Source organism: Melozone crissalis, unplaced genomic scaffold (assembly GCF_028551555.1).
Source record: "Melozone crissalis strain CALT ecotype California unplaced genomic scaffold, PUWL_Pcris_2 ptg000063l_1, whole genome shotgun sequence".
NCBI lineage: Eukaryota > Metazoa > Chordata > Aves > Passeriformes > Passerellidae > Melozone > Melozone crissalis.
This window is the reverse complement of record NW_026535841.1, coordinates 10,112,383-10,129,563: the sequence shown is the minus strand read 5'-3', so window position 1 is coordinate 10,129,563 and position 17,181 is coordinate 10,112,383. Positions and strand designations below refer to the sequence as shown.

The 17,181-nt window shown below is 41.0% G+C and overlaps 1 protein-coding gene across 1 annotated transcript in view; it reads left to right on the top strand.

The window, feature by feature from the left end:
* The window catches only part of ZNRF3 (zinc and ring finger 3), a 65,930-nt gene that overhangs the window by 35,957 nt on the left and 12,792 nt on the right, over nucleotides 1-17,181 (top strand). Inside the window, exon 3 of the mRNA XM_054288915.1 lies at nucleotides 16,117-16,191. Within this exon, the coding sequence (XP_054144890.1) occupies nucleotides 16,117-16,191 (75 nt within the window). The remainder of the gene's footprint in view (nucleotides 1-16,116; nucleotides 16,192-17,181) is intronic.

Sequence of the window (17,181 nt, the reverse complement as noted above, 5' to 3'; positions counted from 1 at the left end):
TGCCATTACTGGTATGTTAAAAAAAGAAAGCAGAAAGGTGACCTTCTTTTGTGCATGCCTTAGAATTTTTGAGTATTGAGGTTATTATATGTTGGCAACTGAAGTCTAGAGGGTTTGAGAGTGTGTGAAAGAGCACAGGCCACAAGTTCTACCAGTAACTGAGTAGTTGAAAACAACTGCATTACAGGGATTCATGCTAAAATCCAGCTGCCTAAATTTGTGGGATTGTGTTGGTGACTTCAGGTTAGCAGTGGATCAAGCAGAAAATCAAATTGCAGGTTAACATTTCTTTTGTGTAAAACTTGGCTCTGTAAATTTATAAAAAATCTTCTAAAAACTTCACCTTTCCAAGGAAATGGGAAGCCATCTTCTTGTCTAAAAGTTGCTGTAGGTTTAATTTGTAGTATATGGGGGAAAACATCTCTTTAAGAAGTGGCTTCCCTTTCTATTGAATTTCAGCATAATACAGCTTTTTTTCTAACTTGGAAAACTGTTTCACAGAAATTCTAGGTGTTGCTTCTTTGTTCTTAGAAAGATAATCTGAGGATGAGGTCTTGGTAAGGATGGGAATTAGAGAAGATTTAGTCCTGAAAGATGCATAGTGATCCATAAGCAAACTCCAGGAGTAAGCTGAATCTTGAGGCAAGCCATTTCAGGAAGGAGTCTGGTCAGTCCCATCTGTCAGGCTCTTGAAAATTAGATGATGAAATAGATGTAAGAAATGGATAAAGAAAGTTAAAACATAGATACCCTGCACAAAAAAAAAAGGTTAAAATTCTATACCACTGCTTTGTGCCCAAATCCCACCATGTCCTCTGTACTCTCCATGTCCCCAAAGCCACACCCATCTCCAGAATAAGTTCAGCTCAGTATTTGCTGATGTTTGCTTCCTAAAGCTTGGCCTGCTGAGCAGCAGACTCTGGCTTTGCTTCAGGAGCTCTGTAGCATCTGCTTTGATGCATAATGATGGTGATGTGACATAGGGTGTGTCCAGAGAATTAGGGCAGAGAGTACCAAATGTGTCAGTTTATGTGCAGCAATTTCAACAGGTGAGAAAAGTCTGGCCAAGGCTCTGGTCAATACTGCATTGCATTTCATTGTTCTGGATTTTCTTTATTTATTCTTCTCTTCCTGAAATATTTCTTCCCTATTTCATGCTCTCTGCTGTAGTTTCTCCTCTCCATCTATTGCTAGCAATCCTTCTGTTCAGTTCTCACTCTGCTCAAGCTATGTCCTGATTTAGAAGGACTCTCAGAATTCTTGGAATATTGTTGAGTGCAGATAGCAGCAGGAGCATCAGCCCTGAGCTTCTTGCAGATCTATCAGTTAATCCACCCTAGTTACCTTAGCAGAGAGAATAAGTTGTGCTGTGATTGTCTGGGTCTCTGAAATGTTCAGTTTCCATGCAGTTTGGTACACAAATTGCTATGTGAGCATTCAGTGTGGCCTGTAAAGTATTTTGCCTGGGTAAATATCAAACCTGCTGCATGTGTATGTGTGTCTTCTTCTGGTTATTTTTAGGGTTTGGCAGCTGACTTAAAAGAAAATGTGAAAGGGAGAGGAATGGGAGAGGGAGAGGAAAGGAAAGGAGAGAGGGAGAGGAGGAAAAATAGAAAGAAAAGGAAAGGAGTAGGGGAAGTAAAAAAAGGGAAAATGGGGGAGGGCTGGTCTTGAACAGGAAAAGGAGTTGGATTTTTTTTCCATATAGAAAAGGAGCAAGAAATCCAGAAGTGCAAACCTACAGTTTGTTCCTCATTAAGTTTGATTTAACTTGCCCCCAAGGTAGGGCATCATAGAGGTGATATTGTTGAAAGTTTGGAATATGGTAAAGCAGAATGTAGATTAGTTGAAAGGTGAAGAGGTAAATTGTATGACACATGAATCTGGTAAGAAGTTTTGTATGGCTTTATTCTTACTGTTGGTTTTGGTTGTCAGGGTCTTTTTTCATTTAGGAGTGGTGGTTTTGTTTGGCTTTTTTTAAGTAAAACTTTGGCCTGTGTTTTTAGAAGTTCTCTTCTAGTTGTTTATCCGCAGGTAGCTATACAGAATTTAATGTGTCCATTTTCATATTGATTTTGTAACTTTCATATTGATTTGTAATTAATATTGATATTGATATTGCTCATCCTTCTTAGTCATTGCTTGTATGATGTAATGGAAATGAAAGTGTTTAAAAAAATGTCTCTGCTGTTAGGAGTGCCTGTGGAAACTGGGCCTTGGTTGAGGCAAGGAGTGTGTGTGGCAGCTGTGTTTTACCATTACCTTTGATCACAGTGCAGCCCTGTTTGAGGCCATGCTGCATGCAGGCAAAGCAAAGGCCTGGGTTTTACTGATCTTATGAGCTCCTGAATAGGGCTAGAAGGGGAATGACAGAGGAAGAAGAAAGCTTTTGGAAATGAAAAGGAAACCCCGTGAACCCGAGCAGCATTATTGGCTGGATTTGCCTACCAGGGAGCCGCTCAGTTTCTGCCAGGCTAATTTTGCTTCAGCTTCTCTCCCCCACACCCCCGGCCCCACCTCCCCCTCTCTCCTCCTTTCAGACTTTTTTTGTTTTTGAGGCATGGCTGTAGTAACTTGGTTCTCAGGCTGGGAACCCACTGAGCTGTTGCCATGGTCACTGGGAAGCTCTTGGTGCCATGTGCTTCAAAGGGAACCTTTCCCCTCCTGGAATTCCTGCCTTCCCTCTGCTCACTGCACAATGAGGCTCCTTCACTGCTCCAGCAGTGGCCCTGTGCTGGAGGAAGGGAGAAGCAGGGTTGCCTGCAATACTGATTGCCTGCAGCATCCTGGCAGGGCTGGCCAGTTGGGGCTGGGTGTTCTTTAGGGTCCCCTCCAGCCCAGACCACGCTGGGATTCTGTGATCCACTGCACCTGCATGCGTCCTGCACTCTCCAAAATGCAGGCTCCTGTTCTTCCCCCACCCCAGTAATTTTCAAAGCAAATTTCACTGTCTTGACAGATTTAATACAATTCAGCAATACCATTGTTTTTTATTTCAGTACAGGATAGTGAGAATATGCTGAAGATTAGTTTAAAAGTAGCACTTCTTCCCTTTCTGCTGGATTTAAAGTCCACAAGAAAGGATTTAGTTCTTCTTTCTCTTCCAGGGACTGCTCTTCTCCTGTATGAATAGGATATATGTATTTGAGGATGTGCATCTGAGTATAACCTAACAAAGACAGGATGTCCCTGCTACTACAGCTTCCTGTTTTCTTCAGATGAAAGAAATCTGTAATATGAGGAAATTCCTGGCAGTTCTTCCAATATCCATTCACTTCTTTTCTAAGAGCTTATTTACAAAAATTTACACAAATACTAACTACAAGAATCTCTTGTTTTACCATGCCTACACAAATACTAACTACAAGAATCTCTTGTTTTACCATGCCATCATCATTATTATTACACTAGTTAGGCTGGGGCAAAAATCATCACAACTTGAAAATGCACTTAACAGTTGAACTGTGAGCCCTAACCTTTTGTCTAACAACTTAGTTTAAGTATAAAAATTCCTATAAGGTAATCAAATGAGAATTTATGGGGCTATGTTGGTAGTTTAGTTCCTGAATAAAGAGAGATCTGTTCTAAGACTTGAGAAACAAGAAGGCCTGTGAGGAGTCCATTTTAATCTTTTTCTTTCAGAGTTAATAAAACTAATAAAAAAAGGCAAATTAAACAAAAGCAACTTACACCTTTATATTAATAGCCTAAATTAAGCAATCAGTTATATGCTCAGGTTGGTTGCTGACAGTATAAATATACTTTTTGTTTCTTTGTAATTAATAGTTTTATATACAGTTTGGATAATTTCCTGTAGAAATGGATATAGAATTTAGGCAAATGCTCTTCTATGCTAAACTTGTTCAGAAATTAGGACTGAACTATGCCATAGATTAAGATCTAAAATTAATGAGACATGCCTAAAACCATTGGTCAATGTTTCCAAAACTTTACTTGTTCAGATACTTTCAACTGGTAGTGACAGCTGCATAAGGCACCCTGTGCTGAGTCCTTGCTGCATGCAGTAGGAAATATTGTCACTTCAGGAAACCTTCTCTCCATTGAAGTAGCTGACATCCTTTTTATGGTTTCTGTTCCACAATTTGGAGACCTTTTCTACCTTCTGTTTGTTAGCCTGTGTTTCTTCTTTGCAAACAGCATCCAAAAAGAATTTGTAATTCTTTTTCAGGCAGTAGTCTCAAAAATTAATGGCCAAATCTCGTCAATCTGGATGAAAAGTAATAGTATGAGTGATTTTTAAGCCGGTTGGTTTATTTATTTCACCTGAAGGTTTGTGCTGACAGTGTAGAGTCCAGCAGAGGTAGGAACAAGAGGAGATAGGGTCTACATTTTGTGATGGCTGTGTGGGCATAAATGTGTCAGACTACAGACTGAGAAAGGTTTTTTGCAGTATAAACTTAATTTTGGTTGTTTTGAACTCCCAGACATTCTGTGTTAAGAAGGAAGTTGTTATGAGGTAGAAGAAAGCTTTTTCAATGAGACCAGACTCCTCTGGCTGTGGACCAGCTGTCAGATCTATATTGCAGTGTCAAGCATGCCAGAACCCTGACCAAAACAAAACCTATTGTTTTTGTCAACCCCATTGTTCTGTAATGAAAAATGAATATGATTTTTAATGGGGAAAAATAGCATCCTGGCTAGTGTGAAGGATTCAGACCTTCTGAATCAGTCATGTTCTTTAAGAGTCTTATTAACTTGGCATTAATTTTTTTTATTTCCAAGGTTTGTTACCTTAGCACTACCTAAAATAAGGGTTTACTGTGAAAAAACGTAGTATATATAATTGTAATCCCTGCCATGCTTGTGTTTGTCTTTACTGTGTTCTAAAGAATGTATTGAGAAAGAGAAAATTATAATTTTCCCAAAGCACCAAAGAACATCATAAATAGTGTAATATCATAATGATTGTTTCTTGTTATTCCCCTCTTCAGCACCATTTATAATCTCCAGGACACATGAAATGTTAAAATCCATTTCAAACAACCATAAAACATATTTTAAAATGATATCTGAAGTGATACTGTTATTTGTGCAAGTACTTTTGATGTCATTTATGTTTTAACATTAATTTTTCTTACTTCCCCAGTGCTAGCAGTGTGATCAGACCTCTGCACCATATAAACACAGTGATTGCTAGAGTTCTAACAAAACTCCAGCATAGATGAGATCAGAAGAGGGGATAATAGATGGTTTTTCAGGAAGGAGATGGCTTTTCTTAATGGCACACAGAAAAAGACAAGAAGAAAAAAAAATGAGCTTTTTCTGCCAAAAGCTCAGTGTATTTCTGCTTCCCATCTCCTTGCCTGTTCACCCCCACAGGCCATACTCCAGCAACAAGGCTATTTTAACAGATGAAGAAGGGGGTTTGAATGGGAAAGAAAAAAGGAAGAAAGGCTGCAATCTAAGAGTGTTAGAGCATGTGGCCACTGCATGAAACAGCAGTGTCATCATTAGAACTGAATTCTTGAGTTTTTAAGTACCTTTCTCATGTATTCCCTCTTTAAATCCTCTCATTCCATCTCTGCTTTCCACTGTAATTTCTGCAGTCCCTTTGAGGAGAGAAGGGAGAGGTTGAGCACAGGAAACAGAACCGACAGGCAAGCCAGCTGAAATGTGGGGAGAGGAAAGATTTGTGCATGGATTGTATGGTGAAAGATGCAGAAGGAAAGAAAAGAACTGGATCAAAGCCAAAGAGGAGAGAGCTCAAAGGAAGGGCCAAACAAGGGCTGAATCAGGTTATGCAGTTCAGAAGAAGTGGCTCTGTCAGGTTTTCATTCATGGCTAGTGCTGAGCTCTTTCCATTGGTGCCAGCAATCTGCTACTGTATTATTTGACTAACTTTCTTTCCGTGTTGCCTGCACAGTTAGGAAAAGCATCAGCTATTCATGAACAAAGCTCTCTCTCGTGTTTCTCCCTCTGGGCACTCCTGAGATTTGCCATTGTTGGATTGATTACTTTAAATAAAAGTCCACTTTTAGAGTTGAGTCCTTAGCAGTCCCCAGCACCATCTTCACTCCTTTCTAAGCAACTGTGGAGCACAGCTGCCTCTCCCTTAAGCTAAAGAAGCAGCTGTTGTTGCATTACATGTGTTACTGGAGTTCAGCTCAGTCAGACCTCCCAGTGAAACCAATGGAAGTCAAAGGGCTGAGTAAAGACTGAGGCACAATTATTTAAGGCATGCTGTACTTACAAATCATCATCATAATAATATATAAATGCTTCATGTCTTTTAACTTTCTGGACCCTCATTATTTTATGTGTCTTGGAAGCCTTTCAAACATTGAGAGTTGTTTTTGTTTTACATGCACAATCTACCTATTTCTCTAACAGGAGAAATGCATAGTGGCAAGAGTTTTGAAACAGAAAAGTGAGAGAGCAAGTAAGTGCTGCTGAGTTGGAGTATAGAAATGAGCACAAAAGAAACCTGGCAAGCAGAATCAGATAAATGGACCAGAAAGTGAAGAAAATAAGGAGCAGATATGGAGACAGGGAATGGAATTATTTAGGACTTCACAGATGAGTGACATGCCTAATTTTGGTGCACTAGGAGACAGAAGGCTTTGAAAGAAATTGGAGAACTTCGGAATGTAACCAGAGCTGCATCAGAGGGACTCCAATATTCAGAATAAAAATTGGGCAGATACAACTGACAGTGGTAAAAAGCTGGATCCTGAAAAATCACAGACATAAAGTGGGAATGTTTTGCAATGATTTTCACAAGAATAAAAGGAAGGAAAGAGAAAAAAAATTATACAAATTGTGCTTCATATCCTACCGCTTTGAGATAATTTGCCAGAACACGTTTTTCTGCTCTAAACTTTTTATCTTTTTGATGACCAGGTGATATCTAGAGGTGCGGTTTTGGATAACATGATGATTTAACATTTGTACTGAGTTCAAGGAAATGACTCCAAATGAAACAAGTGATCATACTGTGAACTCAAAATGAGTAGGAAGTGCTTTTTAGTCAGTGTAGGGAGTACTGACTGAGCTACTTAAAACTCTAGCAGGTTAGTTTTTGAACATTTGAGTTGGACATATTTGTGACATGAATTAGGTTATACAGATTAATTATACATTATTAGTATTTGCATTGCTGTGGCCTTAGAACTGTTCAGTAGGGATATAAAACTCTCATAGAGACTACTAAAAATATCACAAGAATGTATGTATTCTAGTGCATTAATTTCTCCATTCTTGGCCCATTGGTGGTTTGTTCAATTGGTAAGCCAAGAGAACAGACATGTTATTTTTCAAAATACTCAAATAACTTGGTTCCTTTGGGATAGGAAGATGGGCCTTAGCACTGAGGATGCAAATAATGAGCTTTTAAATGGATGTGGGGGGGAGGAAGCATTTGCAAGGAGCACAGAATCCATAGATTGAGGTCCATGGATGGTGTTGAAACTCCCAGAGGGTCGCTTCAGCGGAGTGTAAGGGTCTAATGAGCCAGTCTGACTGTTTATGGGCTGTGGTTAACCTCTTGCAAGTTAGGATTTCCTGTCGCCAGCAATGAGCTGTGACCGCCAGCACCACAGTGTTAATGATGAGGTAGGGGCTGATGAATGGCTGGACTCCAGACAGCAGCCTTCACTGGCAAAGAATCAAGTGGCTAGAGGGAGAAAAACATTGAAGTCTACAAGGGAAATAATGCAATCTCCAGAACCTATAATTCCCATGTTTAAAAAAAGAAAGGGATAAAGAAACTGGCGACAAATTCAAAACAAGTGAAGCTTTTATCTCTGCATTCTGAATAGAAGATTGTTCTTCAGCAAAACTGGCTGTAAAAGCCAGGCCAGTTAAAACAATATGCAGGCTGCTTGCCTCCAAGTAACCAGAAATTGTTGGCTCAGAGTAGCCTGTTCTGAGGAGCCAACCTGCTGGGAGACGTTATCCAAGCAACGGCTTGAATGTAATTCCTCCCGCTGTGGAATGGCTCTTTGGCAAATGAAGACCCTAATTAGAGATGGAAGGGTTTCTATTTTGTTTTTCTTTAATCCTTGCCCCGAGGCCTCTGCAATACAGCCATGTCTCTGCTTGCGTGGAGAGAAGTTTCCAGTTTCCCTTTGTAACAAAAATCCTCCACCTTTTTCATTTTTGTTTTCCCCTTCTTTTTATCTTTTTTTTTTTCATTTTTAATTTTTTTTTTTTACAGAGTCAACAAACTAACTACAAGGGCCCACCACAGTCTGGGACCTTGAAGCTAAACTAATCCAAAACCAAGGATAGCTGTTTGGAAGAAGGGCCATATTATCCTGTATTAGCCAGCCATGAACATGGAAAGTTGCTAGCTAAACTGGAATACTGGCCCACCATACAGATTTTTACTATTGAATTTATTACCCAAGCTGATTCTAGTAGTAGAGAGGAAGGATCTCACAGAATCAGCAGTATCCTACTTGATTCCAAGGGCATCCCACATGATTTTTTTGTCCATTCAGAAAGATTGAAGTACCTCAGTAGGGCTTACATGCCTTTCTGTGGTCTTGGATGCAGATGCTCCTCCCTGCCAAAGAGGACAGAACCTCCAGGGCAATGGACTGGAGCACTTTGATATGTGTGGAAGTGAAAATACCTTTGCTTCTTCTCAACTCACCTTGGTATATATCATGTCTATCTGAACATACTGTTAGGGATTGCATGCAGGCACTTAATAACCCTGCCAAGAGCTCTGCATTTTCTGTCACTACTGAGATATGGATTTATTGTTTCATCATCTCAGATTATTGTGTTATCTCTAAAATGTCCTTGTTCACAGTAGATACCAACCTATTGATGAAGGTCAGCTTCCTGAGGGTGAGCTAAGCAAGACAGATGATCCTGAGCATTCCCCATTACACTGACTGAGGTTAGAGGGAATTCTTATTAACAATTTTAAAAAGTTTTGCCACTTCTCATTCTAAATACAGGACAATTCTTATAATTCCTTGTTTTCCCTTTTGATGTACATAAATAGCCGTTTATAATTCTAAAGTTAGAGCACATGCCTATAGGAGGAGCTTCAGTACATTCTTTTTAAACAGCTTGGGTACTGCAGGGATGCCTTTTTATAGTGGTCTGCATTAATAGTTTCTTTAATTTACAGCTCCTCCAATGCTTTCTTATATCTCTGTTTTTTATTCTCTCAGCACCACAACATGCTTGCATGTATGTTTACATAATTATCTTAGATCTAGTTTGTTGTTTTTATCCATCCCCTTTCAGTACACCCTCAGTGAAAAGGTTAAGAATTATCTGAATTTGCTGTAGTGGTATTTTATAGCTTATGATATAGTACATGCTTAGTACATAATTCCTAAAATATCCTCATCTTGTGACCATTATATTTCAAAGGTAACTGCATATAGAAGTTCTGGGAAAAGCTTGAAGGGTTAACCATCAATTGTGAATGCAGCCACCCAGTTCTTGCTGAGTGTGCTAGGTTCTCTGTGAATATGTAATCTAGTTCAAGACCCCATCCCCTCCTTTGATCTCTGCCAGTGCTCACCCTTCTCTCTGTGCCTTGTCATAGCAACAAGGCTGCTGGGCTGCAGCCTGGTGCTAGCAGAGCTCAGCCTTTGGGACTGAGTCCCATGACTCTGAAATGGATCTTAAGAGATGTGCAGCCAGCAGGCTTTGCTGTGTTCAGGATTAAAGAAATCTCCTTTCTTACTGGTTTACTCGGTCTAGACTCAGAACTGATGACAGCATTTCTCCCTAACCCCAGAAAAGAGAGACACTTTAGTTTTCTTGTTCTTCATTTTAACCATCTGAGAGCCTCTCAGTACTGAGTGGTATGAGTCACACTGGTGTGTATATATATATTATTGATGTGATTATATATGGCATGAGGTGATAGTTTATTTAAAACTGCAAGTACATGGCTTTTTAAGGTTTCTTTTTTTATTTACCGAAATATACATTGGTTTTGTGATTATGCTTTTAAATTTTAAAATGCAGCTTCACACTTTCTATACTTCTTAATTGGTAAGCAACTGTTGTAATGCTGTGTAAGACAGGACTTGAGTATAAAACATACCTCGAGGTGCCAGAGAATTTGAGTATTTCAGTCAGGAAAGAGTTTTATGCTGGTGTGATACATGGGGATTTGACTGTCTTGTTTTGATACTCTGCCTTTGTTTTCAGACAGAAATATTCAGACTGCAGTTTCATTATCTCAGAAAAGGTTTGAAATGGCATCCTGTTTATGCTTGGCTTAACTGAGTTTCTGGAATTACCAGGGAATTGTACATTAACAGGTCTGAAGCATCAGTTGGTTAATTTGTAACTTGTGCTGTTTGCAAAGTAGATGGCTGTCCTTTTCTCCTTCCTCCTCTGCCCTGCAGAATTGGCCTGTGGCCTGGCTTGCTAGCTCCAGTGTTGGTTCAAGGGACAAGGTATTTTTTTGTGATTGATTGAACCTGATAGCAGTGTGGGGGGAGAAAAGAGAGAGGCCTGGATTGTTCAGATGTTGTTTGTATTCTGTGTAGCTCTGAGAGAAACACATTTTTGCATTTTCACAGTTGCAAAGAAAAGGTGTATTTGCACAGTGCTGTGGGTTTTATGTAGGGTTCTTAATGATGAGCAGGTTTGGATGTTATTGCCTAGCTTCATGGGATGCCATTTCTGAAAATCTAGTGCTGCCATCCACAGAATGGGGGTGCAGTTTATACCCACTGCTTGTTTTAATAGGGTTTTTTAAGGTATTCCTCTCTCCTGGTAAAGTTTAGGGCTTTGAGAGCATCAGGGTCAGAATACATTTCAGCTGACTGGAATGGCAAAGTGGCATTGGCAACATCTCCTTGTCACAACCTGCAGATTCATCCTGCATTTATATAGGAACCAGTGGTCTCCTCATCATTAGGACTTCATGGGTTTGTCCAGACTTAACTGAGGTTTTCTCAAAGCTGCAGAAAGTTAAACCCTGATAAGGTAGGCTCCTCATGCTTGTTTCAGCACCAAAGTTGTCCTCTGCTAATATTAAAGAAAAAAAATAAAAATCAAATGAAGACAAATCTGCAGAAGTGTCATAGTTTAACCACACGACTACAGCAAACCTCTACTAGAAAAGCCAATATTCTAGAATCTGGTACAGCATATTCTGTATCATATCTCAGTAATATTGTCTATGTCTTTGTGGTGTCATTTGATATGGAGAAAACAGGTGCAAATCAATTGATAATGGAACAGACTTTGTTACTTTTGAGTCTGCTCAAGAGAAGACCAAGACCACTCAGTTGCTATATCAATCATTTATTTTGGTGAAATATTGCAGATGGAAACCTCATTCCTTCAGCTGTATTCCCTAGCAGCCAAGATTTCCAGAGCAGTAGAACAAGAAACTGCAGCTTTTCATTGAAAATCTTGTTCCTTGGAGTCACAGAGTTTGCAAGTTGCATGTCACTGAGTGCTGCTCATGTGTTACCAGTACACTGGGTGAGAGGCTGACTTCTCTTATTTCAAAGCACCAGAAGACAGCTGATGATAGAATCAGCTATGAAAAATGTTCCACTTAACACTGCTTGCATAATCCCACTCTTTTGTCAGATTAATGACGCTGACTCCACCATGTAGAGAGATCTGACACAGACTGTTGGATCTGATGGGCTGGGAATATCCAGAAAATATGCCTCAAGTTCAAGAATTATTAGTTCATAGAGAAACTGAAGGGGAAAAAAAACCTCAAAAACTGACAGAGAAAATTCAGGCTGGGTCAGTTAAATAAGGACATACAAATCAATTTTATTGACTACTGTGTTCAACAGACTCTGCACTGATTTAGAGTAATACCATATTTTCTGCCCCAGAAACCACGATGTACTGAAAAAAAGGAATGGCAGTGGGAAAAAGCTGTTCTTATACCTGTTAGAGCTGTGCTGTTACCCTTAGTTCTAGCAGCATTTTGCTTTTGGGATCCATAGGACTGTTCTCTGTGTACCGTGTCCTCATTTTGGAGGACCAGCTAATAATGCTGACACCCAATGGAATAGTTTGCTAAAAGGAGTTTACTGGCATTTGTACTGGTTATTCCTTAAACCATTGCCCAAACTCCTCTTCCCCAGCTTTGTGAGTTTCTTAACCCAGGGAATAAATCAACCTGCTCATGTAACTAACACGTACCATAATTATAATTAATATTTGTTAACTAGAGTGTACTAAGTTCCAAGAAAATAATACCTAGAGTTGGGTGAACAAATCCAGGGAGAGGGATAGGTAGTTTTTAATGTAAAAATATCTGTGAGAACATCATTTTATATAACCAGGATATGCCTGTGGATTTTACAGGCAGCCAATACTTTTAAAGCATACTTTTTTCCCTTCAGTCCATCAGTATTATCCAGGATGTTAATTTAAAAAAGTTTATTTATATGTAGTGATCTGGTTCTGCCAATAGCCATTTTCAACAAAAGGTATTCTCTTTAATAGATGTGTAATGCATTACTATGTTGATGAAAATGGCAGAGCTTGCAGTGCTTAATGAACTTTGATCTCCACACCTAGAGTTTGAGCCTCGGTCTTTCTCTCATCTGTAATTTATTCACTCTCTGAAATCTATTAGATTAAAGTGTTATGTCCTCAGGTGCAAATACTGCTGGATATTGTCAGGGAATTCTAACTCTGGCAAAGAACTACATGTAACGAATAAAGGCTGATGTTGGTATGATTTTTCTCTTAAAGGGGAGCCTTGTTAAGCAGCTTTTCTCATGATGGTTTCTCCACTGTAGCCTTTTAACTGAAACAATAACTGGAATAAAACCATACTAGAAAGCAGAGGGGAGGAGATGAGTGCCATGTTCATATGTGCAAACATGCAAAGTCCTTCAAGGTGTCAGGATGGAGCTGAACTTTACTGTTTGATTGTTGCTGCCCTACCTGACTTGAGTGAACGAGAGGAACAGTGCACCTGTTTAATAATTATCTGGTCCCTTGGGATGAAAGTTTGCCTCATCAAGGAAGTTGTTACTTCCTTATTGTATTTGCCTGGCCCACAGGGAGGTAATGCAAAGCTCTTAAAATCTTTCTGGTGTTCTTTGAGGTAATAACTTAAAATTCCTCAGGCCTGGAGATGTGGAGAGGTATTTTTCTTGTGCTTCTGTCACATGCAAATCCTCTTATCTTACCTAGATTACAAGGTCTAGTAAATTCTGCCAGATTTTAATCTGAGACAGTATTTAATGTGCATTTTATTGGTAACGTCCATTGTTCTGTAGTAGCATAAACTCTGAATACAGACATGGACTGGGAGGTTGTTGTCGCTAAGAACAAAGTGATCACTTGAATTATGAGAAGTACAATTACCTTTTTTTTGTTTGTTTTCTATTAGTCTTTACAAAAGGGGAAGAATACTGATACATCGTGATAGTCATTTGTTTTAAGCCACAGAAGACAATCACAGAAAGAAATAGGCCTGGCAAATGAATGGGAATTGAATTGTGGAAATGTCTGATTGTTTGCCACAAGTATTAAAAATGTAAAAGTATGAGCTTATTTTTCCCTCTCATCCAGCTTGTGTTTATTTTTGACGTAGGTTTGGTCACTTTGCTTAGAAAAATTTTTTAAGGGAGTCTAAATGCCGGCTAGCCTAAAAAGAAAAAAATCACGTGCCTATTACAGACTGGCATTATTTTAAGTGGGACTTAACATTGCTGTGTTATTTTGAGCTGTCCTGATTACTGAGGAGTGGACAGGATATTTTCAAAGACGTTTTGACTTTAACAATCCTGCGGCATTTTCGGGGACGCAGAAGGACCGGCAGTGCCCGCAGGCGTTTCAAGTTGCCGGGAGCCCCGGTCACAGGTGGACAGGGTATTTTCAAAGACGTTTTGGGGGACAGGGTATTTTCAAAGGCATTTTCTGGGATGCAGAAGGACCGGCAGTGCCCGCAGGTGTTTCAGGTTGCCCGGAGCCCCGGTCACAGGTGCGCTCCGGCCGCCACCTGGGGCTGAGGGCAGGAGGGCAATGCCCAGCGGGCAGAGGCGCTCCCCGCCGCTCGCCCTGCTGTCCTCCCTCCGCAGTGCCCGGTTTTACAGCCGAGCTGGAGGCGGGGAGGCGGAGGCAGCCGCGCTCTGATCTCTGGCCAGCGGAACCTGGCCCGTCAGGCGGCCCTCGAGCCCGCCGGAGAGGGCTGGGCCCAGCTCCCGCTGCGGGCCGTGCCTCTTTACCACTCCATGCAGGAGTGCTCAGCGCCTCCGGCAGAGGAGGTTTGGCTGGAGCAAACCTCCAGGCAGCAGCGCCTTTCCCTGGATATCACGTTTTAAACCCCAGCAAGGAATAAACCCCCGCGTTTCCCCGCGGCCCCGGCCCCTTCCTCTCCCCTCCATGGCCGGGGACAGGCGGCGCTTCCGGCGCGGGGGCGCTGCGGCCGCAGGGGGGCGCTGTGCGCGGCCGCTGAGCCCTCAGGGCCGCGGGCCAGGCGAGCGGGGCAAGGCGGCCGGAGCCTCGCAGGGCGCGGGGAGACGAGCCCGGCTTGGTCTCGGTGAAACGAATCTCCCTTGGCCCCAGGGAAACGAGCCCTGCTTGTCCCCAGTGAAACGAACCCCGCTTGGCCACAGTGGAACGAATGAAACGAACCCCGCTTGGCCGCAGTGGAACGAGCCCCACGCTCGGCATGATGGCCACACAGATCACCCCCATTTGCCATTAAACTCCGCAGCATGATTTTTTTTTACTCGGTGCTTTTCCTCTTTCAACACCTGCTGGTGGAAACTTGTTGCTCGTTCAGTGTATGCACCCAATTAAGGAGTTTTTATCGGAGCTGATCTGCAAAATCTCTTCAAAAATCTCTTCAGAGATCAAGGGGCTTTGCTTGTTGGCTGATCATCCTGAAGAAACAATCTAAATAGCCTGAGCAGTTCAATAAGCAGTGTGTGTGTGTAAGGGGTGCTTCTAGGGAAACCTGCATGAGCCTCACCTCAGGGCTGCTGCAAGGGAGAATGGGTGGTGGATTCCTTTTAACTCTTCCTCCCCAGCAGTTCTTAGTCATTAACCAGGTGTGCCGACTTCAAAGGGGACAAATACCTGGTGGGCTGAGAAAAAGCTCTAATTTGGGAGTTGGTTTCCCTCGTGTGCTGTCTGATGGGCCTTTTTGATTTAAAATAAAATATGAGAATAGAGCAAAGCAAGTGACATTTATGTATTCAAACCAAGTTCTCTGTATTGGCCAACATTTTTTCCAGGAAACTGCTGAGTAATGTTTCATAATTTTTTTTATTGGTTTTTCTTATATCTCAATATAAGTTCAGGTTCTGGTAGTCTCTGTGGAGGGGCAGGGCCTTTTTGTTTAGTACTGTGGTGGTGATAGCTGTCATTGCTTGGAGAAATAATTTCTTATATTCTGTGTCCATAAAGGCAGTAGGATTTTGAAAAGTTCCTGGGAATGTCTGGTTTGTGGAGCCATTGAGCAACGTTTGAACAGTACATACAGAGGCACAGTGGCAGAAACAGGATAAAACCCCTGTGTTAGCCTTGTTTTCTCTATCCCAGAGGATTTTAATATCTTCTAATGCCTTCTCTGTGCAGTTGGTAACTCCAGGTTTGGACTGTATTTGAAGAAAAGCTGTGCACTTACATAGCTCTGATCAGCATAAGAAACGTATGCAACAGTTCTGACCTCTGATGGTCAGAAAAAGCAGTATCCTCTGAGGCACATTTTGAGATTGTGATATCCCAGTTTGTGAAAATGACACCGAAAAAGTATAAAGAACCCTGTCTGCCTTAGTTTTCTACACTAGTGAGCTTGTCTCCACTCCAAGTCATTGGGAAATTGATTTTTAATGGCACTTGCAGGTAAAATGGAGGGAAAATAATAAAATTTTTAAAAATTCTTCTACTTAAAGTCTTTAGAGGGTCTAAATCTCATTTGAATCCCTTTAAAAGGTTGTTGAAAGAGGAGTTTGAGAAGGAAGGAGCAGAGACACTTTAGAAGCTGTAGTGAAGTTTAACTACATTCCATGCTGGTTCAGGAACTCCTGTTTGTAATTGTCCTGTCATTTGTTTTAACTGCACAGAAACACAAAATGTTAAGTTTTCTGTCTGGAGGTGAGGAGAGGGAGTAATTTTGGAGTTAAGAAGTTATCTTTTGGGGTGGGACTGAGGATGCTGTCTTTCTTATTGCAGGCAAAGCGAGCAGTACAGCGAGGAGCCACCGCGGTCATCTTTGATGTTTCTGAAAACCCAGATGCCATTGATCAGGTATGAGCAATGCCAGGCAGGAGGCAATGCAGGTGTTGGGAACCTGGCAGAAAGGGAACACTTTGGGGAGCTAGATTTTTCTTCTAGCTTCTGCTAGAATCCAGAATTCAGGTCTGGGATTACGGTTTTGAAAGAGGATGGAGGGAATTTTTTGGTGGCCCATTATCTAATCAAGGAGGTTTTCTTTGCCCAGCTCTGTGTACAAAACACAGGATGTTTGGCCTATCCTGCCTGTGATCAATAGTGTTGTTGAACAGCTGCTATTTTTGAGATTGTGAAACAACTTTCAAACCTGGTTCTAAATAAGTTTCTTTTTAAAGCTTATAACCATTTCTTTCTCATTTACAGCTGATGATTTCTGCCTGTGTATTTTGTGGACAAGCAGGGTTTTTCTTCTTTTTCCAAGTCTTGTTATAACTTTGGTCTTTTTATTTGAAGTGGGTGAGGTAATAGCCCTATGAAAGGCTTTAGCATACTTCAGCTAATTTTGGGTTATTTCAGTGAAGAAACATAAGCACAAAAATAGTCTGCATTTGGTTTGGTTCTGTTTTGTCTTGGAACAAAACTGCTGTTTCTGTTACAGCAGAAACAAGTGGAGCTGAAGGTTTTTAAGTGCAGGTTGTATTTCTTGGGGGAAAAGGAGATCATCAATGTTTACATTAAAGAAGCTGTCTTTAATTCTGAAATCTGTTGGACAAAGGAATGCAGAAGATCCTGTGCAATGGATGCTTTGAGTACTGTGGTCTGCATGTGCATCAAAGTTGCAGCCTTGATCTTGAAAACATCCACAGGGATATTTTTTCCCCCTTTTCTATACAGGAAAAATCTCTTTACAAAGATGTGATCTGTCATTTTCTGGTTTTTACCTCTGTGTTACAGCTTCTGGTTACTTTGAGCCACCCTGCTCTGGACTTGGGAAGCTGAGTTACTGTCTCTTGCTCTTTTCCCTCTAACAACAAAAGCTTTCCTTGCCTGATTATAAATAATAAA